Source organism: Diachasma alloeum, unplaced genomic scaffold (genome assembly GCF_001412515.2).
Source record: "Diachasma alloeum isolate Michigan unplaced genomic scaffold, Dall2.0 Dall_scaffold_00879, whole genome shotgun sequence".
In the NCBI taxonomy this organism is placed as follows: Eukaryota; Metazoa; Arthropoda; class Insecta; order Hymenoptera; family Braconidae; genus Diachasma; species Diachasma alloeum.
This window is the reverse complement of record NW_021681000.1, coordinates 385035-407127: the sequence shown is the minus strand read 5'-3', so window position 1 is coordinate 407127 and position 22093 is coordinate 385035. Positions and strand designations below refer to the sequence as shown.

The 22093-nt window shown below is 41.5% G+C and overlaps 6 protein-coding genes across 8 annotated transcripts in view; 3 read left to right on the top strand and 3 right to left on the bottom strand.

The window, feature by feature from the left end:
- Positions 1–261: 261 nt before the first annotated feature.
- LOC107045117 (histone lysine demethylase PHF8) lies at positions 262–5206 on the bottom strand. 2 transcript variants are annotated; one of them, XM_015267253.1, is made up of 8 exons: positions 4992–5206; positions 4637–4722; positions 2161–4000; positions 1830–1862; positions 1521–1711; positions 1225–1427; positions 775–976; positions 262–694 (listed from the first exon to the last, which is right to left on the bottom strand). In XM_015267253.1, the coding sequence occupies exons 1-8, from the start codon at positions 5111–5113 to the stop codon at positions 615–617; spliced, it is 2757 nt and encodes a 918-aa protein (XP_015122739.1). In that variant the 5' UTR covers positions 5114–5206; the 3' UTR covers positions 262–614. The 2 variants fall into 2 exon arrangements, with proteins under 2 accessions (XP_015122739.1, XP_015122740.1); XM_015267254.1 differs by having other exon boundaries at positions 1521–1702.
- A 180-nt stretch (positions 5207–5386) lies between these two features.
- On the top strand, positions 5387–7077 carry LOC107045123. The gene is made up of 2 exons (XM_015267259.1): positions 5387–5898; positions 6610–7077. Exons 1-2 carry the CDS (start codon positions 5701–5703, stop codon positions 7003–7005), a joined length of 594 nt encoding a protein of 197 aa, XP_015122745.1. The 5' UTR covers positions 5387–5700; the 3' UTR covers positions 7006–7077.
- Positions 7078–7212: 135 nt separating this feature from the next.
- Positions 7213–9001, bottom strand: LOC107045112 (IQ domain-containing protein K). Its single transcript, XM_015267247.1, has 4 exons — positions 8606–9001; positions 8004–8140; positions 7795–7924; positions 7213–7314 (listed from the first exon to the last, which is right to left on the bottom strand). Exons 1-4 carry the CDS (start codon positions 8999–9001, stop codon positions 7213–7215), a joined length of 765 nt encoding a protein of 254 aa, XP_015122733.1.
- A 99-nt stretch (positions 9002–9100) lies between these two features.
- Positions 9101–10573, top strand: LOC107045111 (muscle M-line assembly protein unc-89-like). Its single transcript, XM_015267246.1, has 2 exons — positions 9101–9152; positions 9705–10573. The coding sequence occupies exons 1-2, from the start codon at positions 9101–9103 to the stop codon at positions 10571–10573; spliced, it is 921 nt and encodes a 306-aa protein (XP_015122732.1).
- Positions 10574–15576: 5003 nt separating this feature from the next.
- Positions 15577–17965, top strand: LOC107045129 (puff-specific protein Bx42). Its single transcript, XM_015267267.1, has 3 exons — positions 15577–15630; positions 15875–16028; positions 16356–17965. The coding sequence occupies exons 1-3, from the start codon at positions 15596–15598 to the stop codon at positions 17829–17831; spliced, it is 1665 nt and encodes a 554-aa protein (XP_015122753.1). The 5' UTR covers positions 15577–15595; the 3' UTR covers positions 17832–17965.
- Position 17966: 1 nt separating this feature from the next.
- LOC107045126 (serine/arginine repetitive matrix protein 2) overlaps positions 17967–22093 on the bottom strand; it is a 10570-nt gene continuing 6443 nt past the window's right edge. Inside the window, exons 4-6 of one of the 2 annotated variants that reach the window (XM_015267264.1) lie at positions 19482–21585; positions 19033–19079; positions 18680–18770 (exon numbers count right to left, since the gene is read on the bottom strand). In XM_015267264.1, the coding sequence (XP_015122750.1) occupies positions 19058–19079; positions 19482–21585 (2126 nt within the window). In that variant the 3' untranslated portion in view covers positions 18680–18770; positions 19033–19057. Of the gene's footprint in view, positions 18771–19032; positions 19080–19481; positions 21586–22093 lie in introns of both variants that reach the window. The other variant, XM_015267263.2, reaches the window with a different exon arrangement.

The following is a 22093-nucleotide window of genomic DNA, read 5'->3' as shown; positions in this document are numbered from 1 at the left end:
ACTTCATTTAGGATTATTCGGGAGAATTGGCTATTGACAATGAACAAAAAAGATCAGTAACAAAAATTGGACAATAAGCAGTTGTTCTCATCAATCTTCAAGTTCGGTAGGCATGGGTTTCTCCTCACGACGCATGCCTAAGAAAATGTCAAATATTTGCTTGATATAACAAAACATTTCATAACATTTTGAAATTTTCAATGCAAAACTTTATTCAGGATTACTCAGGGGAATCACTTAACAATGAAAAATGGACAAAAATGATCAGTAAAAAACATTTAATAATAAAATTGGACAATAAGCTGTGATACACATGATACATTCATACCTATAAATCACTAAAATAAAACTAAAGATGTTCTCATTAATACTGAATGGTCAACGTGACAATAGTTCGTCAAACGATTGTAAAAAAACCGAGAAACAGAGTCCGCATAAATAAAATCAAAATAATAATAAACACTGGGCGTCCACACCATCGAATCTCATTCGAAATAGGCCTGAACGTTTTCTATTCACTGCTGTATGAAAAAAAAATCGTAAAAACTCATCAGTGTGTACAGTATTTACAGTAATGTACAATGTACATGAAGATGGATGGATGATTCCGTGACTCAGTGCATCATTTTGTGAAGTTTTAGAATTTTTCCCAGGCGCTGCTTGGCTGTTTTCATGCCCTTCCTCGGTTTGCGTTCTGCAAATAACGAGGCACATGACGTCAATATCGTCTGATTAATTGAAATCAATTGAATGGGGGGATGGGCACGAGATTACCAATGGGAACAGGCGCTGCTAGTTTCGCCTTCACGTCCTTCAGTCTGTTGGGACTGGTTAGAATAGAGCTGTAACTAATTACAGATGACGGTGGTATTTCACTGATAGTCGTTGACTGCACTGAACCTGTTGGTTTAACTACCGCCTTGGCAGATGCTTTCATTTCCTTCTTCTGCTTTTTTGAAATGCGCTTCGACGTTGTCTACAAAAAAAAATTCCATTCATTTTTCAGATCAAAGAATGAATTGATTAATTATTTCCATGCATGCATGCGTTTCTTCTATTGCCTCGAACGATGAAATATGTAAATTGGAAGAAAATTATTGGAGATTATGTCATCATAATGCAAAAGGTTTAAAACAGAAAAATATTTGTCCAATATTTTTCATGCAATTCTCATCTTTAGCAATAAAAAATTGCAAAACCCCAGTTTATGAGAAGAAAAATTACAGCAAGTTTAGCTCTTTTAGCAGCAGCAGCTTCCAATCCCTTTTCCACTGAAGTCTTCTTGGCTCCCTCTCGAGCAGGTCGATTAGTCTTAGGTAAAAGAGGACCAACACGTGCTTTCGGATTCCAAGCCTCGTCAACACGTCGTTTCCCCCGAGGCTTGAATATGTATTCCTCGTCGTCAGAGGCATCTAAAGCTGGATAAACTGCAGCACAAACCGGTCAATGAATCAATGAGAATTGAAAATGCAATTAATGAAAAATTCATGTCATGCCAAAATCATGACACTGTGACTCACTGAAATCGTCGTCTTGATGGACCTTATCAATATTCTCGATCGACTGGTCGTCCTCATCCTCGTGATACTCAACTGTTCGAGGCTTAGCACTCGACTTTTTCGAGGTACCAGTCTGAGTCGAGTAACACTGCTCGCTGAACGACAGCATTCCCGCAATGGCCTCACGCGTCGATGGTGATGCCCTGCCAGAACTGTACGTTTTCAATTTATAAATACTAAGACATCGATTGATCAAATGAAGAGACTAATCAATCAACTGTAGGGAATAAAAATCAGATTAATCAGTAGCATTTCGAGGGGCATACTTACCCAATCTGCGTCTGCGTCGGCATCGTGGGAATCCTAAAAAATTCAAAATTAATCAATTCACTAATTTATTCGTTCGACAATTATCTGCCATCTCCAATTATTCCATTTGGATTTAACGGATCTCTTAATGCGTTTTAACATGATATCTCTAAATAATAGGCCCAGATTCCCAGAAATTTTATTCATTATGTGTAAGAGGCAGCATTAAAAAAAATTATTTAATTTCATCACCAATTAAATAAGTTTTAAGCATTCGAGAAAAATTCCAAAGTCTGTGGGTCTGTATACAACAATGAACAAATAAATAAATTAATGAATTAATTAAACACACCCAGTTTCAATCCTCGACCCAGAGGAAGGAAGTGCATAGGCAGAAGCCTTCAGCAACTCCTCAATCCCATTCTTCGGTGCATCATCCACCACCTGCATCTGCTCCACCTTCTTACTCTTCTTATTCCCCCCAGATTTCGAAGATTTCTTCTTCTTCGGCGCCTCATCGATGGTGAAACCCCCTCCATGATCGCTCTCATTGCTGCCATCATGAAAATCGTAGATCGACGTCTGCTTCCACGTGAACTCCTTCCTCGTTTCGATCGACGAATCAATCGCGAAATTTCCGTAGACATTGACCTTCTCATTAGTACTTCTAACAACCTCATTGTCCCCCAGTTTGAACCTTATGACAGTGGGGCTCTGCTTCCCAGGTTTCGATAATAGACTGATGCCCTCGTGTTTTCTCTTGTCCAAACTTTTGAGATCTGTCTTTCCACTGCTGTGTAAATTGATGATGTTTTTAGGAAGTGTTAATTTGATGCAGGTTTTAATGGGCGAGTTCAAAGGCTCGATCTCTGGATCAACCCTCTCAACTTTTCCAATCTTAGCTTTAAATGCGTTTTCCGTGAGCTTCTCAGCGGCTTCAAAATCCACAAAATCCTTATTCACAGGTTTTCGTTTTTTCCTCTTGCTCTCACGCTCTGGTTTGGGTGGATTCAGAGTCATTAAATACCTCTCGGCATGGCGAATCTCCTTGCTAAGCTCTTTCAACAATTTCTGGCTGTTGATAATCCGAGGGATTTGACTTCTACTCACAGTATTATAATCCTTATCAGTATTCCACTGCTTCAAAATAGCCAGGAGTGCCTTCACCCCCTGGAGAAAGTACTCTGGGCACTTTTTCCCATCGTGATTGAGATCCTTCAATTCCTTCAGGAGTTTCCTTGCCGCCAGCCAGTTGATGGTTTCGAAGCCTGGATACTGGTACTTAGCAGGTGTCTTCATCTTCCTCTCGAGCTCGTAAATCTGTATCTGCATGGGAATGTTTAAGCTGTGAACGAAATTCCCACCGAAGACGAGGGAGTCGACCGGCGTGAGGACGGCATGAATCCAGCCGGTGGGTATCATCATAGTCTGGCCCTCCTTCAGGACACACTTGTAGCAGGCGTCAGCCTGGTCCCCGAAGAACGTTTCGCTCTGGCTCGAACTGCTCATCCACTGCTGATACAACTGGATATTGGCTGGGGTGGGTTTTATTAGGTAAAATACTTTCTCACCCCTCAGCACGTGGTACCACACTGAGGTGCCACCGAAGTCTATGTGGAAGTCTGTGTAGCTGTCCTTGACCCCCATGAGACAGTACTTCTGGACCTCAGGACGTTTGAACTCGTTGTCGTCTGCCATCTCTCGAGGCCAGACCGAATTCACCCAGTCCAATTTACGAGCAATGTAAGGGGCCTCCACCATCTGCGACAGTGGAGTGTCTGTAAACTCCAGACTGATGACGTTGAAGACTCTCGTTCTACCTGGGTCGTTGTAGTACTCGACGAAGTCACGTAATTTCATGCGGATGTTGTTCTGGTGGGTCACGTCGATGACGTCCATCTCTCGGTCACCCCCTACGTAGCTCGCGACGTCGTAGACACTGAAGTTGGGAGGGGGAACTGTCATGTCGAGACCGTCCTTTCCGTCTATTATGAAGGGGGTCTCGAAACCGTTTGCCTCGAGGTACTGCAGGGTGAGTTGCTGGCCTCTGACGTTCTTTACTATCTCGTCGGCTTTTGGGAAATGCCGGGACTTGAGCTCGCGGATGAACACTGGGGTGCCTGTTTGCACTGGTTTCGCGTCGGCGTCCGGCTCCGAGTACTCGTGGCGATGCCAGTTCATTCTTGTTTTTGCTGGAATGGGGAGTTCAGCGATTGTGGGTATTGGTCAGTTTTTAGGCAATTGCTCGGAAGCTGAGGCAGATTGGGGACTCTTGGTTATAACCTTTTTTGTAGAATTTGAGCCGCTCCGCAAAAAAGGGCATGAACAATATTTCGCTATCTCCCTTAAATTCGAAGATTTTCTATATATAATAAAAATGACAGGTGAAATTTTGAGTAAAAGGCATTCAATTTTCAACAACGAATGGTTGACATGAAATTCATATTTATTTTGTCAGTGAAAAGTCAGTATATATGACAATGAAAATCCTCAAAAATTGAGCAAGTCAGGAAAATATTTTTATTCAGGAAAAATGTTCGAAAAGAGTCTTTTAGTTCAAATTGTAAAAAAATATTTCACAGTCTAGTAAAACAATAAAATCGTTCGTAATTAGAGAATAAAATTGACTGATAAAATCATAAAATTACAAATAATTTTGAAATTTGTAATCAATATAAAAAAAAGTTACTCCACAGAAGTATTGTTTTAATTAATCGTAATCGGTGAAAATAAAAAAATTCAAAAACTTTATTTGAATTTCAGGGTCTCACGTAAAAAAATCACAACAAAAATATTCGACACATTATGTTACACTGAAATATGCTTACAATGGGAAGGCCCATGAGTAACATCACAGCGTGGACAGTGATATTTATCCAGATCTGTCGACATGTATTCCTTAACGGACACACACCTGCAATTAAACAGGAATCATATCTCAATAAATCCCAAAAGTTAAGCGCAGCGCACCTAGGTTATGTTACCCACAACAAAAACATTAGAGCGTCTAAAAAATCCGTGCAATTTTTCGCATGATTTCCCGATTTTACGAGTTCACATTGTTGTGAAAACAGAGGATTTCAGGGCAACTATTGCCCTGAAACGTCTGGTATTCAAATTGAAAAACTGCATTATTTGTTTAAATGTAGATGAAGTAATAAGGGTTTGTCCAAGTAAACTTACACTCCGTGATACCACTTTTTACAGACATCACACTGTATCATGAACTGTTCACTGTCGTAGGAATGACCGCAAAGACAATCGGCGGTGGCTTCATCTATAATTTCAAGTTTGACGTCTTCCATTTTTGAATAATTGTCAAGTTTTTCAAGTTCGGATTTGAGAGTATTTTGAGTGTGGAACGTGATCGATGCGTTTGAGGTGGCTGGGGCGGGCACTGGCCAACGCGCAGACCGACAAAGAAGATTCTAAAGTCGCGTTTTCAATGTAAACGTCGAGGACGCGCGCGTTGCCTTGTGAAGTGCGTGACCCTGTGACCCCTGAAAGCATCTGCATACACCATTCGTCGGTAAAACAAATATTTCGGTTTTAATTTGATCTACCCTAGGAATTATTTTCATCGGCAGATTTCGTCGGTAATTGATGGAATATATCGATGGAATTTGGCAATATTCCACTAACGAAAAAATTCAAGAACAGAATATTTTAGCAATTGCAAATTCAAGGTGACAGATTAATTGCAAGAATACGTTTTCAACTGCTTGCTTATGTTTTGCTGTAGAACTCGGGAAATCTGACCTCAAGCCCTGTAAGACCATTCGCTGCGCATTCTCTGTGGTAAAAAAACCGTAACCTGCTGGGTTCACTATTGCTGTTGGAGTGATTATTGCAGTGCATTGATTCCGAAAATAAGCGATAAAATATTCGAGAAATGCCAGTGAAACTCATCGGTCGTACCACTGACTTCTCTGGAAAAAGTCTTTGGGAACTCGTTGGGAACCTCAAGAATCATGGAAAAGGTAGAATCGTCGTCAGGCAACGGTTCCAACGGTATCCTGAACCGTCATTCATAAAGATAATAAAAGTTGGAGCACTACCTCCAGAAGTGCTTACGTCTCCTAAATATGCGGTAATTATCCTTTCTCATTTCAGTAGACTTACGAAAAAATTGAAGGATATCCAAGTATCGTCTACAGTTTTGTCCAGGCCACACGATAGATTCAACCATCTTCAATTATCAAATTTATCAATTCAGTAGCGAAGCGGTAAACGGGGTTAAGTCGTTTTTTACTATTGGCTAGTTTTTGACGAATATCTCGGAATCTAAAAGAGATAGAAAGATTTTTGTCATGACCTTTTTTGTAGAGCCAATAGAGCGTTATAAAAAAAGTCGTGAGGAAAATTTTCCTATCTCTCTTCGATTCCGAGATATTCAGCAAAAACTGGCTAATAGTCAAAATCGACTTAACTCGGTTTACGGCTTCACTACTGAATTGAATTTTGTGAAAACAATTTGAATAAAATCGTAAATATCCAACATCATTCAACTGGCGGCCCAACTCTTGGCATTTTATGGACAATTTTTGGTGAAAATTTCAGATTAAAAACAAATTAGGTTTTTGAGTAATTAATGATTTTACAAAACAAACGTTTTCTCGTTGAGATATTGAGGACAATTTGGAACAAAAAAAAATCATTGCAAAAACTTGAAATTTTCAAAAAATCGTTTCTAAAAAAATGAGACGAAAATTCCTAACGCATTTGCTCAGTGACGTCCAAAAATCTTCGTTTCTTCTCCTTTGTCCATAATCATAATTTTCAATTCTATTTTCTCATGCAGACAGAGACAATCCGACGATGCATGGCTCTTGCGGAAACGACATTCAGAGGGAAGAAAGATGTAATAAAGCAAATAGATCATGCAACCTACAAAACTGACTTTCGATTGGTACCGAAGGACGAGGAGCACAAGTACCTCAACTGGGTCGATCGCCCCGAGGTGATTCTACCGAGGACGATGGAGTTGCCCCCTCTGCTGTGTGAAATTATGGTCAGGAATCTGAAGGCGAAGGGTCAGGAGGTCGATAAACCACCGGAAATGGAGATTAAGTACAACTTGGGCGGCATCAAAGTTTATCGAATTGCCAAGGAGGGAGAGACACCTACAACTGTGCCTAAAATTTCTCTGGGCAAACCGGCGAGTCCTGGGCTTTATGCAAATGTTAAACCGATTTAATTTAATTGTAGTTGAGTTGAAGGGAGAGATAAACTGTACAGTCATTGGAAATATAAGATTTTTAAGTTGAAATTTTTACAGTATTGCATTTATTGCATTTATTGAATTCGTTCTTAAATTTTTATTACTTGAAGATTTTACACATGTCGAAAGGTTCTTTATTCTTCAAGGGCGGGATTTCATACTCATCTAAAGAAAAATGATAATTCAATTGAATGAAATCGTGGAATTGAGTGTTTTTTTTTTTATTTTACCTAAATTAATGGAAGCAATTGATGAACCACCTTCTGCTCTCTCTGCAGCAAGAGCCTGAGGATTTTAGAACAGAAGATAAAAGTAGTTCGATGGCTCCTAAAGGAAATTACGTAACACAGAAAACATTTCCAAAACCACGTATTTCAGTGATAATTCCGAAACACGTAACTCAGGAACGGAAATGTTTTACGAGTTACGTAGTTTCCTTTAGGAGCCATCGAGTTGATGTTCATTCTTATTTACAAAAATCAGTGACGAACTGAATTCAGTAACGAAGCGGTAAACCGGGTTAAGTCGATTTTGACTATTGGCCAGTTTTTGACGAATATCTGGGAATCTAAAAAATATAGAAAAATTTTTGTCATGACCTTATTTGTAAAGTCAACTGAGGGTTATAAAAAAGGTCTTGAGGTAAATTTTGCTATATCTCTTAAATTCCGAGATATTTGTCAAAAAATGGCCAAAAGTCAAAATCGACTTAACCCGGTTTACCGCTTCGCTACTGAATTAATTGTTTGCTAATGTCTTTTCAACCTTCCAGAATTCTCTCAATTCCTGAATATCCCTTCGTTTCCTCACGATCCACCCCCGAACATTCCTCTGGATCACCGATGCCGCCTCGTCTCTAGTCCAGAGCCATGATTTCGGATAAATTGGCCTAGGACTGTTACGAGAAATTTTTACATATGAATACATATGTAAATGGGAGATTAATCGACGATATTAATTAGTGAAAAGTTTACTTGGATTGTAACCAACGCCTGAACGGTGGAATTTCAAAAACTCCAGTCCAATTGAATCGCCTCTCAGGATGCTCCGGATTTTTATTCCACAAATACTCAGCTAGATAATCCAAACCGTTAAATCGACATTTCGGATCCTGTTAGATTCATCTTCAATTATCATTCAATTTTTGGAATATGATAAAAATGTAATTACACATGGAAAAATTCTAGAGCGAAACCTAGCGTTTCATTTAAAAAAATGGAATTATTAGACAAAATTTCCAACCATCGAATTTATCAATTAAATTGTGTGAGAACAATTTGAAAAAATCATGAATATTCAGCGTCATTCAAGGAACATTTTGCACAGAATTATTTTTTGGCCAAAAAAATTTTTTTTTTCAGATTTTCAAAGTGTTTTTTAACGGTTCAATATCGGAATTCAAATTAAATGTAAAATGTCTGGAAATCTGGGGGAAAATGGGGCTCAAATGAAATGTCTAATGTTCAGCTGGAAAAGTGGAAATGCATTTCACTGGAGAAAAAATATCCTCAAGTGCTTCATTCCCGAGACACTTTGATATTCAATCACAAATGGAATATAAACTTGTGAAATTTACTTCTATCGCGTTCCACTTTCGCGCTTCCCTCAACATTTTCTCCATCGCAGGCAGTAAAACCGGAAAAATCTCCTTATTCAGATATTCAACAGCTTCACAAGGAGTTTTCTCCGACCCCGGTTCCTCCTGTTCTCTCTCCCACTCTTCAAACTCCCTCCTCTCCTCCCTGAACTCTCCCAAAATCTCTTCCCACAGGGATAATTTCGCGTTCGTTTCTAGTCCTTTTTCCTCCCCCCGAAGAGAAATTTCTCCGAACGACTCCTTAATTTCATCTTCAGTCCCCGAATATTCTCCATACGATTCCCTCTCCAAACACTCGCAAAGATCATTCTCACAATTTCCAGCCGAAATGTGACGGAGCAAAGTTGGAGCGGAGATGCTGATGAAAGCCTTCATATCACTCGTCATTTGTTTTCTTTTTAATCTTAAAACCTCACAATTTTCTCATAATTTTCCCATCCCCTCAACCAACAAATTTCACAATAATTATTCAGAATGCCCGGCTGCGGCAAGAAGTGTGGCAAGCAAAAGAAACGACAGTCGAAAGGTAAAATTAATTAATTAATCACCTTCATGTCGACACCTAAACACCAGATACAAAACACCTATTGTAGATTCTTCCCCCATGTTTGTAAGGTGTCCTAATACACCTCAATTTTTCAAGATTAACATCAAAATAGTACGTTATGACTCATGTAATTATAAAGTCCCATTCGTCAGATAATGCTTTCATCGCCGTGTGACATAAATAAATTTTATACGTTATATATAAAATATATAACATATAATCGTATGTTAGTAGAATTTTAGAATCAGGAGATGCGGTAGCGTCTCTCGTTTAGATATATACGCGGCTGGTCGATTAACCGCCCAGAGTCACCTAAATCTTGCGATCTTTTGTAACTTCCGGGTTTTCCCCTCGGTGAGTCTATCAGCCCTAGCCGTGTGCCTTTCACTAGGCTAATAAGACTGTTGACTGCCACTTCGTTTAAATCAGCTGGTTCCAGAAAAGCCTGGCTCCATTTTTTATATCCGTTTTGATATTTTTATGGTCTTCCCCAACTACAACAACTTCTCCTATTTCAAATAAACAAAATAGTCTCAAGAAAGAGTGAGGACAAATACGCAGCGACTGAGTACGCCTCTGGGGTCGAAGTGGCAACGGACTTGGATTCGATATTAACCGACGCGACAGAATACCAGACAATATCAGGAAGGAGTACAGGAACTGCCAGAACCAAGGGAAGACGAACTCCGGGAAGGAAGAGGGACCAGAGACCGCAAAGGGAAGCAAGTGCTCGCAAGAAGCCCCAAAAATCCCCCGAGAGATTTCCCAATGACGATTACTCCTCGGAGAGGAGCTACCCATCGACCCCGAGTGGAAAAATCCCCGGGAAAAAACGGAGAACTCGACCGTCCAGCGAAACTGAAGAAGACATTTCCGAAATGACGAAGAGTTCCTCAAAATGCGCCACAGTGAATCTGTCGAAATTCCTGGGGGAAGAGTCGACAGAAACTGAATCCTGCGAGGACGATGAGGACGGGATTGGGTGCGAGGATGAGACGTGCGGAGGGGGGAGAATTGGAGTGAAAACAAAGCGGAAGAGACCGCCGTCGGAGAGTGAGTCCTCGGACGAGGAGACCGCCAGTAGCTCGGAAAAATGTCCAGAATTGTGTGAACACGATCCCACAAAACTTCCCGAGGAGAAGCCGAAGAAGTGCGACAGCAATTGCCGGAGGCAGAAGTGGCTGGAGAGACAGAGGGAGAAGAAACAAGCGGAGATGGATGATTACTTGCTGCGCAAGGGCTTCCGGTACTTCGATGACATGTGCAAGTGCTCGCTCAAGTGCATCTTGTCGCAGATGTACGTGGACCCCTTCATGAGAAATGTCGCTTTCTCCACGGTGGGGTTTTTCCTGGGGATCAAACTGTGTTGGGAGCTCGATGGGTTCTACATCATCTTCTGATTTTCAGGGGCGAATGGTTTTTTTAATAAATTCCAATGGTTTTCTTCAATTAATATTCATAGTTACTTTCTTGAATGAAGAGTGGTTTGTGGAACAATCAGTCCGGTGTTTGAGAAATTTTACGGAAATTTTACTGAACATTGGGGAATAAATAATGCGATGTTGAAAGAGTTATATTAAAGATCCTGTTCGTTGTTTGCCGCAATTGTCCCGTAAGATTTTTTTGTAGATATTTCCTCTCACACCGAGACGATTCGAGTCTTACGCGAAGCAATGGGTTAAGCCCCTTTTACCTTCATGTTTCCGGGCATTTAAAAATGATTTCATTATTCAAACTGCAGATCTGAATTTAAATCTCGATATTCAACCGTTAGCAAGCATTTTAAAAGTCTGAAAGAAAAATTAAGGAGTTTAATTTTGGAGAAAGATTGATGAGATAATTTGCAAATTACAATTTTTGAAAATTACCAGCATTTTTTGTTAATAATTTATAAACAATCGAGTTTCCACCGTAAAAATCATTTGGTCGAAATCGTAACAAATTTATTCATATTCAGACTCTTATCAGAAATTGATTTCATACATAAATATAAATTTGATGATGAGCGGTCTGTATATACCAAACTGTAAAAAATACTTTAAAATCCTTAAAAATAATTAATGCTTAGATTTTTCCGTGTGCTGAGTTAAATCAGATTTCTCTCAATTTTCTGATTCTTCATTATCTTTATAGTACACAGTAACGCCGCTATAGCGACAAGAATCAGCGAGGAAAGTATATAAGGAACGACCATATGAGTTTTACTAGACAATTTCGAATGTTCCTTCTCCGGCAGTACAACCCTGAAAGAAATGTCGTTTAGCCAGTCAATGGTGTTATTATGAAAGGTTTTCAGGCTTCTGGTCTTCCTCACGTGACTCGCGGGACAATTCAGAGTGCAGTCACTGCCCTCCAAGCACCCGGTGATTTTTACGTTCATAATTAACTCGTCGGATTCTCTCATGTTGTCGAACATAAAAGCCTCGAAGATCAGGTAGCTCTCGAGGGGGGAAACTCTGTACTGCTCTCTCGAACAGATCTCCCTGACTTCCGGGTTGAGACAACCGTTCGAGTCCAATATCCATACGCTATTCATAATTCTCTTCTGCCGATTGTTCTCAATAAAGTTGATCGTTACGTCACTGATTTTTGAGTATTTCCAGCCTGAAATGTTTTTAGGGGGAAGAATTGAATTATTATTGCAGGTATTCAATCCTTGCCATGAATTCCAGCCTCAAGAAACCCAATTTTTGGGAGTTTTCTGTTGCTAAAAGCGTTTTAAATTCAGGTGAATGCGCACCGAGAGCAAAATAAAATAATAGTTTTCCCGAAAAATTATGTTTTCTCGTGAGACATTTATATGTTTTTCGGGTGAATTAATTCTACAGAGAATTATAAGCGCCTCCTGTTTTATCAAATGAATGTTGAATTGGAAGAGAGCGACCAATCAATCTACATCATTGTATATTAAATGCACGTGTGCTCAATACGACTCGAATTCGATTATTTCTAATGAATGGAAAATTATGAAACCGGTATCGGATTGAAGCTACAGTATTCCGTTTTCCGATTTTGTTTGTCTGATCGAGTTATTTCTCATAGATTTAGAAATAATCAATTTTGAAAACAAGCGTTCACATTCGCACGGGTCGACCCCGTACGTGAGGAGTTGAAATTGATTTGTGATGATTATTCATGAAACCATTAAAAACACTCGGAACGTGATCTCTCAAAGCCGTATTTTATCACAGAGCCAGTCCCACCTGCATAGCCTCAATATCAATACATGAATTTACAAATTTCACGAATGAATTATTGATTCGAATAACTAGTCCTCACCATCGCCGTCGCGTACTACAGCTCTCAACAGGACCTCCTCCCCGAGGATAACGGTGCCACCGGGCTGGATCCTGGCATCAAACAGGTGCTCCGATCCAAAAGTTTTTCGATACAAACCAATCTCCGTTTCGAATGAATTCTTATGGCCCCCGGTAGCAACCCGCGCTGCCATTCTTGCGGAGCTGAGCAGCCGTAATCGTCCTCATTAATTAATTATCCCCCAGGATTAACATTCCCCGTGAAAATAATCCCATTTGGGGTCAACACGGAGAGAAATTTTTTAGAAAAATTCTAGTACGAGTACTGACAAAAATTACAATCCACCGGCTGTGAAAAATTCCAGTGCTGTTAAAGTAAAATTTCTTGGTATTTCTGTGAAATTTTGAGAAAAATCCGGAGAAAAATTCACATTTTCCCCAATAAAATTTCTTGTGCCGGCACTAGAATTTTTCTAAAAAATTCATCTCCGTGAACAGACCAGTGTTGAAGCTGTTTCATTAATCGAACTAATTTGGTACTCTCAGGAACTAAATAAATAAACCGCAGTGTTACTCACAATCGCATGCAAAAATTGATATTGGAACATTTTAAGATAGTGTCATAATCATCAAACACTTTTGAGTCTAAAATTTCCGGCAAAAAAAAGAGATTAAGATGACTCGAAGCGGAAGCACATCAGCCCTTAATCATTTCCATTTTTTTGTATTCTCATTGTCACTATTATCGCCGATTAATATCCGTCATATTTTTCGCACTCGAATTTTTCTAGAGAATTTCTCTCGGTGTACTTACGTATCAATCGTTTTAACGTTGAATCGTTTAGTATGCGAAGTAGTTCGCTCCTGAGTTCTGCATCTCAGTAGGACCTTCGTGTCCTCCTTGAGCCGCAGCCCAGAAATCGCCGGAAATCGCAGATTGAGACAGTAGAATTTTCCCGACTCGATTGAGCAGTCCTGCACCCCGCAATTCCAGAACAAATCCCCGGAGAAGTTGATCTTCAACTCATCGCCGATTCTTTCGATTCTGCAATTGTCACTGCCACTTCCCTCGACTACAGGAACATCCCTGGACTTCAGGGCGGTGACTGAGGCTCGAAAGTACACCTCGTCCTCTGCGTTCCTGCAGGACATCGAGGTGAGAGTGATCGAGTTGGAGACGTCGGATTGCGAGGTTTTCGGGAGTTTTGCGGGGTTCGATGGTTGTTTGGTTGTCGGGTAGGTGTAGCTCGATGGCTCACTGGGACTTGGGGCTTTCAACTGGATGTCTGGGGGCTGCGTGGGCCTGGGGAAGACACTCCTAACGCGGTTGTCGATCACTTCCGGTAATATGAAGGCGGGCTCCTCCGGAGGGAGGTACAAGTGCCTCGCTATTGCTCTCGAGGCGCTTGAGTTCCTGGGGAAGTTTATGAACACTGTGTCCTCGAGGTTTTGCGCTTTCAGAGCCAATGCTTCGTGAGTTGCGGAGGTGAGCGCAGATTGAAGAGCAGTGCATACGTAAATCTGAAAATTTGAGGCCGGCGTCCATCAGCATCACTCAAACAACATTTTGCAAAATATTAATTCTTTTTAAATCTTTGGTTATTAATTCCTAGCGAAACGGTAAAAGAGTTCAAATCGATTTTTACTATCGGCCAGTTTTTAATGAATATCTGGAAATGTAAGGGAGATAGCAATTTTTTTGTTGCAACCTTTTTTGTAACACTTCATTCGCTCTACAAAAAAGGTTTTTATAAAAATTTCGTTTTCTCCCTTAGATTCGGAGATATTCCTCAGATTCACGGTTATAATATTCAGGGAAAATTTCACCGCGGTTTCCCCTCGAAGGCTAATCCTAATTCATCAGTTGTCATTCGATTTTTAATTTATTTCCGAGCGAAAACTCGAAGTTGCACCCACCCAATATCCCCAAGGAACACCTGAACACCTGAACTTTTTCCTCCACTCAGTTCTCCTCATATTCCCCGAGATTTACGACAATCGACTGAGCCGTTAAGCCAAACTCGAATGGCTTTTAAAGGCCACGATGATTGTCACGCATTTAGCGGTTTTTAACAAGCCTGACCTGAACGGGTTGTCAAAACTGTCATTGTTACCCGTGTGCCCATTATTAAGCACCCGGTATTCGTGATCTGAACGGGGATCGGTTACTTAGCATAAAACATCGTCAACGATTCGATTATTTTCAGGGGCCCATTAAGACCTCTACCGATAAACCCTCGACGCCTCTCTTTTTCTTCTTCCGTTCGATTGTTGGCTCTTTCTGTCTTTCATTTTGACACACGTCCTGATCTTGATTATTCTGCATCTGGGTTAAAAGGTTTTTGTGACGGCCATTGTACACTGAATTGTTTCGACAGGATTTCAATTGAACTTTTTTTCGTCTTCGTCAAACTAATTTGATTTCAATTATCCAGGAGTAAAATCCTTCGGGGTGCATTTGACTCAAACGAAATTCTTTCTTAGAATTTTGTCTAGGTATAGATGTAAAACAAAGAAAAATTTTTATAACATCAAGGAAACACTGAATGAAAAATTGAAATTGAAATATTTATTGTGAATGCAAAATAAACATGAAAAATGAAGTAATCGGTAAGAGTTTTTTGCGCTTTGCAAGAAAATTTTCCCGTTTTCAAATAATCAATATCATTAATTAAACTAATGAATTACTCATGACCAAGGATATTTTCGGCGTTTGTTTCGACCTCCATCAGGAATTTACAAATTCATTTTAGTGTTCAAATAATAAATTTCGCGGAAATTTGGCAATTCGAGTCAGGGCATAAATGGACTAAAATTTTCCACCCCCCATACAAAAAATGTAATATGGGTCAATTCCATATATTTTCTAAATTTATAAAGAATATATAAAAAAAATAGATAAATCATATATTTTATATATTTTTTCAATATAAATTGGACCAATTAAAGATACTTTTTTATATATTTTTCAAAATATAAATTTTTCCGTGTGATACCCTCCCCTATACTGTTAACGCCCATCAAAATCTCCCGCTCCATACTCCAAGGAATAATGCTAATCCCTCCATTACCATCCGCGCCTCCATTAACAATGAAATGCCCCGCCAGAGGGAAAACCGCTGCAACATATATCAGTCAGTGAAAAAAATAAAAAAGAAGAGTTCGATGGCTTCGCATATCAACAAGATGTCCTTAGCCAGGTTTGTTGATATCATTTAATCAAAATACTCATCATAACCCCTCATCTCTCCACGAACAACTTCTCCTCGATAAATACTACTCAATAACTCCCCAAAAAATCCAGATAATTCACCTCCGAACGACCCTCATAACTTTCCTTCATCGAGGTTATGTTTGTCGTTTTGAACACTTCCGCATTATTCTTCGGAATCCTAGACCAAAGTTCTCATACTACTAATATTAATAGGTTTTCCTTCTTTCCAGCCTTCTCCCAGCACCGAGCCAGGTCGTCTGGGACCGCGAGGACGAGGCTCGAGAGCAGAAACTTCGCCAGAGGCCAGTATCAGCTCTTGTCAAGGCAGTTATAACAGCCCCACCGTATGGACAACGGAAAGGATGGGTGCCTCGAACCCCCGAGGTAATAATTCCAATATTCCACAACTAAAACATACAATCAAATTATTTTTTAAACGAAATGTGGCAGATGACTCATGTGTCTGCAGATGACAAAAAGAATGAATTCATTGACATGTAATAATCCTTTGTCCACTGAGCAAATGATAAATTTCATACAATGAAAACATTTTTATTGAAAAAAATACAGAAATTCCAGATAAAAATTTTGACTTGTTTGAAAAGAAATTATTCTCCTCTAATAATGCAGCAAAACATGTCGATTTTCCCTTGAAAGCCCTGATCTGGCCCTCATCTCACCCACTTACTACATTTTCCCTCTCCTTTCCAGGACTTCGGGGACGGAGGTGCCTTCCCGGAGATCCAGGTGGCGCAGTACCCCCTGGGGATGGGCATGAAGGGCAAAGAGTCCTCCAGCAACGCCCTGGCGGTCCAACTGGATGCCCAGGGAAAGGTCAAATACGACGTGCTAGCTCGTCAGGGCCACGCAAAGGACAAAGTGGTCTACAGCAAGCTGAGTGACCTCCTCCCCTCCGAAATAACCTCTGAAAACGATCCCTCCCTGCAGCGCCCCGACGAGGAGGAAATAGCAGAGATCACAGAGAGAACGCGCAAGGCCCTGGAGAAGATAACGCAGTCGAAAATAGCAGCAGCCATGCCAGTTCGTTGTGCAGAGAAACTGGGTCCAGCCCAGTACATCCGCTACACCCCCTCCCAGCAGGGGCAATCCTTCAACTCAGGAGCTAAACAAAGAGTCATAAGAATGGTGGAGGCCCAGGTGGACCCCATAGAGCCCCCAAAATTCAAAATCAACAAGAAAATCCCGAGAGGGCCCCCCTCCCCGCCAGCCCCAGTGATGCACTCACCCACGAGAAAAGTCACAGTGAAGGAGCAGAAAGAGTGGAAGATTCCTCCCTGCATCAGTAACTGGAAGAACGCCAAAGGGTACACAATCCCCTTGGACAAACGTCTGGCAGCTGATGGTCGAGGTCTCCAGCAGGTTCACATCAACGAGAATTTTGCTAAATTGGCTGAGGCCCTGTACATTGCTGACAGAAAGGCGAGGGAGGCTGTGGAGGCTAGGGCGCAGCTTGAGAAGAAGCTCGCGCAGAAGGACAAGGAGAAGAAGGAGGATCACTTGAGGCAGTTGGCGCAGAAGGCGAGGGAGGAGAGGGCGGGCTTGAAGTCAGCTGCTGCTCTTGACAAGGCTGAGGAGTCGAGGGAGAGGGACCAGCTGAGGAATGAGAGGCACAAGGACAGGGCGCGTGAGAGAAATCTTGCGAGGGCTGCGCCTGACAAACGATCGAGGCTACAGCGTGAACGGGAGAGGGATATTTCGGAGCAGATCGCCCTGGGGATGCCTGCCAAGAGTGTGTCCACTGGCGATGCCCAGTTTGATCAGAGGTTGTTTAATACTTCTAAGGGGATGGACAGTGGGTATGGGCATGATGATGAGTACAATATTTATGACAAACCCTGGAGGGACTCCAATTCCCTGGGGTCTCATATCTATCGACCTGGGAAGAACATCGATAAGGACAATTATGGGGATGATCTGGAGAAGCTGGTCAAGACGAATAGATTTGTGCCTGATAAGGAGTTCTCGGGGACTGACAGGAGTGCTACGAGGGCTGGGCCTGTGCAGTTTGAGAAGGATGAGGAGGATCCTTTTGGGCTGGATCAGTTCTTGAAGCAGGCCAAGAGGGCCAGTGGGACTGCCACCAGTGCTGGGGCTGCTTCATCCTCGGGGTCTAAGAGAAAGGATGAGAAGGAGCATCGGAGGGATGACAAGAGGAAGAGACATTGATGGGTTGATGAGGGATTTATGAATAATTATTACTTTGATTTTATAATCAAGCGATTCAGGAAGTTATTGTTAACATTAAGTTGATTGAAATGTGAAGTAAGTGATTTAGGGAATAAATGATGATGATTCTTTTATTTGCTGGACTTGTTTATTGGTTAAATTAACAAAAGAAAATCACAATAAAGTCTGAAGTGTAAAAAAATTGAACAACGTCCAAAATTCAATTAACATTTTAACAATAGTGTTTTCGCGGAGGTCAGTGGCAGAGGCACACTCAGCATTTAACAAATCCCTCAACTCTGGCAATATTTTTGATACAAAGTAATGAACGAGATAAATATACACCTCTGCGAAAATGAAAAAAAAAAACAGGAAAGATGATAATAGTAAAGCTACAGCTATTAGCATTTCTGAAAAATATGAAAATACCATAAACTAATTGATAAAATCTCCGTAAGTTTTCGTTTTGTACAATTATTTAAAGATCTAGGATTGAACGCCCTTTGTAATTCATCACTTTAAATTAATTTTATACAATTTCAATTCTTAAATTGTTCATATCAATAACAGCTAACTTTCAAACCCAAAAAGATGAACGAAACAAGCTTGAAAAAATGTTCTCCAGTACATCTTCAAGTTCAACAATTGTTATGTTTCTTTGCTAATGAAAATAATTCCATGTATCTCAAAGAAAACTATCATATAAATTTTTATCATCAATAATAAACTTCTCAGAAAACAGAACGAAAGTCATGGATCATTATTTAAATAGTGAATTGAATTAATTTCGAGATTGTAAACTTGGCCTTTTGAGAATTATTTGTGTGGAGGGGACATCAGTAGATTGGTGCCTCGTCGGCTGATGCTGAAATATCCTCATCACTCCATTCACTTAAGCCTAGGGTCACTGGCCCGTGGAAGCTTTGAGATCTCAGGACACTAAAAAACCAAAAGTACCAATTAAACTCAATTAAGCCAATAAAAATATTGTACCACCTCCACTGAATTATGCAAATTGTGCTCTTTATCTCAGGGAGAAACTACAAAAAGCGATTTCATGTAATTTCGTGTAATTAATAATAATGAAAAAATACTGGTGAATGATTGAATGTCTGTGCAACGAAGCCAATCACTGCGGTAAAGCAACAAAAACTTGTCCACAAAACTCAAAAACCGTGTTTTCTTGAAAGCCATATCATACCACTTCCTCAGATGAAGGTTTATCTCTACAATCGATCGCTACGAATCCTAGCAAAAGTGAAATTGATCATGAGACTACATCAATACCTCTTTAAAACTAGAATCTACACTATTTCTGAGGATCTCCAAGTGGGCGTTTTTGGGATTTTTTTTGAAACTACAGAAAGCCAGAAATTCCGATTGACAAAAGTAGAAGAGCATTTCACTGGGTAAAAAATACCCCAAGTACTTGGATATCTTTAAAAATTCACAATTAGATCAAAAAAATTACTGGAATTTGAAAATGAAGTAAATTCAGTTAAATATAGTCCCGAATTTCCAATTAATTTGTCGCTCTCTTGAAAATGGCTTCCAACGTCTGCAATTCTTTTCAAACAGTATAGACATTGCCCTCTATCCCCCCAAAAACTGGACCACTTGGCTCCCCTCACCCCTCGCCCCAAGAATTACCTGGAAGACTCAGAATTGAGACTCCTCTTGACCATGCCAGCCTTCCTCTTCCCCTCCGCAGCAGCTTTCATGGGATCATAGCTCTTCCTCCTCTTCCAGTTCTGCATCTCCTGCTCCTTCACCAAGCTCTCCTTCTTCTTCACCTCCTTAGGCTTCACCTTAACAGCACTCCCCTTAGCAGCCCTCACACTGAACCTCCCTGAGTCAGTCCTAGCAATGCTAGTCCCCTCCGACTTGGACCTCGCACTATTAACTACCTTAGCCTTAGCCTGAGGGGCCTTAGCCTCTGGCTCCCTGCTCCTCCTCCCCACAAACCCCCTATTGAACCCCAAGTGTCTATTTCCACTGTTCCCCTGTTCCTCACTGCTCTCAGTGTCACTGGTCTCCCTCCCCACCCTCCCCTGCCTCAAACTGTGACTGGTGTCCTCATCACTCTCCCCCCCAGAGTCCACAGCACTCCCCTGATACACATTAATCCTAGCCGACATGGCAGACATGACATTGTGAGTTGTTTGAAGATAACTGGACGTATCGAGATCACTGTCAGAGCCCAGAGGGCTGCAGGGTGGTGGCTGAACATCTCCCCCGAAATTAACCTCATTATCAGACCAATCATCAGCGAGAGACAGAGCCCCCCCAGTTCCATGAAAGCTCGCAGACCTCAGGACAGAGCTATCCCTGCTATTTCCATCCTCAGTGCTGTGATGCTTCTTATTAACATCCAACTTCCTCTTCCCCTCAGCAGCCGCCTTCATAGGATCATAATTTTTCCTCCTCTTCCAGTTCTGAAACTCCACCTCCTTCGACGTCAACGTCGAGTTACTTCTCCCTGAATTCTTACCCTCTTTACTAGCTTTTTGATTAGGCCTCGTCGAGGGGCTTGTCTTCTGCGCCCTCATGCTGTACCTCCCCCCCTCATTCCTGGATAACGACGGACCCCTCGGCTTAGGTGGTTCAGGCTTCTTGAAGACTTCTTTGTTACTAGCACCAACACTACTCGTTCTCCCTCGATGATGCGCCTGTCTACCAGAAGTGGGGGCTGATTTGATTTCCGATTGTGCTCTCCTGCGTCGCTCCTCAGGCGTTGTGTTCGGTGTTGACTCTGACTCGCAGCTGAGGCGTGCACGACGCATGCTGAAGGTTCTGTTCAGCTTTATTCCTGAGGATATTGGAGGGACTGGTGTCGCTGCCTCACCTGTCTCCGAGCTGCTGTCAGAGTGAGCTAGTTTTGTTTTTAATAGTCTATCGTTGCTATTGTCGTTGAAACTACTTCTCCTCGTCAGCATGCTCTTCGTCTTGGTGGTTCTGATGCTGGTGTTGGAGGCTGAACGCTGGATGCTCGTGCTCCTCGAGAGCATTGGGCTCCCATGGAGATTCGAGAGTTTATCCTTGGACATTTCCTCTCGATAGTTGGACGTACTCAGGGACTTTCTCAGCATGTATGGACTGCTCTCCACACACGTGAAGTAACCAATGTTCTTGGACTGACTTCCAGGTTTAGCCAGCTGCTTTGGACGTTCGATATTCGGAGCTAATGGTCTACTGGCTAGTGCCTTGTGCCCCAGGATCGGACTGTTTGTTAATTTAGGGGTTGTCGATCGTAGACGGTTTAATATCGGACTGTTCGTGTGCTTGAAGTTCTCCTCGTAATTTCTCAAGCTACTGCGACGCGAGGAATTTGACTCTGCAGTGTCTGAGTGATTTCCCCGGTGCTCCAGGGAATTGGAACGGTCTAGGTGAAGTCTTGCCAGCATGTGGGACGGACTCTTTGGCACGTTTATCTCCTCTTTTTTGTCAGGACACTTTCGCATGCTCCTTCGACAATCAGACGTGTTGACTCGTTTGAAGAGGGACTCCGAGAGGCTGCCTCGGCGCACTAGGGAGTGTGTCGGCGTTCTTTGGGAGCTGTGGGGGGGCGTGGGGTAGCTGTTGCTGGTGTCCTCGTCTGATTCACCTCCAGAGTCTATCATCGTCGAGGCCATTCGCTGGTGGACCTCGGCGTCGAGACTGCTGTCACTCGCCTCGTGTCTGCTTCGGGGGAGGCGTTTCGATCGCGAGTAGATCGGAGAGGGGATCTTGGAGGGGCTCATTGGAGGGGTACGACCTGTTGCAATTAATATTATATTAACCATTGACTATCACTGACCTGAAAAAATTTGTAGAATTTAACATTTCTATACAACTTTTTCTATCGAGACATTTTCTAGAGGAATTCCTCCCCACGAATTGATCACGTTTTTCACCTTCATTTTCACCTTCTGTTTTCAATTGAAAAGCGCAATTGTGACAATATTGTCCAGTGGGGTCTAGGAGTCTCCCCTGGTTCAAAACCATCTTTAGAGGCTCTAGCACGTCATTTCTCGACCCACTCTTTCATTTGAGCCCAAAAAAACATTCATATCTTATCTGACATCGCTGCTACAAACTCGGGTTTTCAACTCGGGTTTTCAACTGAAAACCCGAATAAAAAATTAATTTAATTCCTCTTGTATAAAGCCTAGGAAGTGGAAAAACGCAATTCTGGGCCATTCACTTGCCTATAGGGGACCCAAATTTGGTTTTAAGGCTCTATCTCTCATAGTTTCCGAGATAATCGCGAAAAACGAAAATGC

What these genes read in the sequence shown, in the direction of transcription:
- LOC107045117 (XM_015267253.1), bottom strand. Translation starts at nt 5,113, where the DNA reads ATGGAAGACGTCAAACTTGAAATTATAGATGAAGCCACCGCCGATTGT. An exon ending in AAAAAGTGGTATCACGGAGT is followed by an intron (nt 4,723 to 4,991) that starts GTAAGTTTACTT and finishes GTTTAATTGCAG; the next exon opens with GTGTGTGTCCGTTAAGGAAT. An exon ending in AGCAGCGCCTGTTCCCATTG is followed by an intron (nt 695 to 774) that starts GTAATCTCGTGC and finishes CGTTATTTGCAG; the next exon opens with AACGCAAACCGAGGAAGGGC.
- LOC107045123 (XM_015267259.1), top strand. Translation starts at nt 5,701, where the DNA reads ATGCCAGTGAAACTCATCGGTCGTACCACTGACTTCTCTGGAAAAAGT. An exon ending in TTACGTCTCCTAAATATGCG is followed by an intron (nt 5,899 to 6,609) that starts GTAATTATCCTT and finishes TTTCTCATGCAG; the next exon opens with ACAGAGACAATCCGACGATG.
- LOC107045112 (XM_015267247.1), bottom strand. Translation starts at nt 9,001, where the DNA reads ATGAAGGCTTTCATCAGCATCTCCGCTCCAACTTTGCTCCGTCACATT. An exon ending in AGGCGTTGGTTACAATCCAA is followed by an intron (nt 7,925 to 8,003) that starts GTAAACTTTTCA and finishes TTCTCGTAACAG; the next exon opens with TCCTAGGCCAATTTATCCGA. An exon ending in AATTGAGAGAATTCTGGAAG is followed by an intron (nt 7,315 to 7,794) that starts GTTGAAAAGACA and finishes TAAAATCCTCAG; the next exon opens with GCTCTTGCTGCAGAGAGAGC.
- LOC107045111 (XM_015267246.1), top strand. Translation starts at nt 9,101, where the DNA reads ATGCCCGGCTGCGGCAAGAAGTGTGGCAAGCAAAAGAAACGACAGTCG. An exon ending in AAAGAAACGACAGTCGAAAG is followed by an intron (nt 9,153 to 9,704) that starts GTAAAATTAATT and finishes TAAACAAAATAG; the next exon opens with TCTCAAGAAAGAGTGAGGAC.
- LOC107045129 (XM_015267267.1), top strand. Translation starts at nt 15,596, where the DNA reads ATGGCTTCGCATATCAACAAGATGTCCTTAGCCAG. An exon ending in AACAAGATGTCCTTAGCCAG is followed by an intron (nt 15,631 to 15,874) that starts GTTTGTTGATAT and finishes CCTTCTTTCCAG; the next exon opens with CCTTCTCCCAGCACCGAGCC. An exon ending in GGGTGCCTCGAACCCCCGAG is followed by an intron (nt 16,029 to 16,355) that starts GTAATAATTCCA and finishes TCTCCTTTCCAG; the next exon opens with GACTTCGGGGACGGAGGTGC.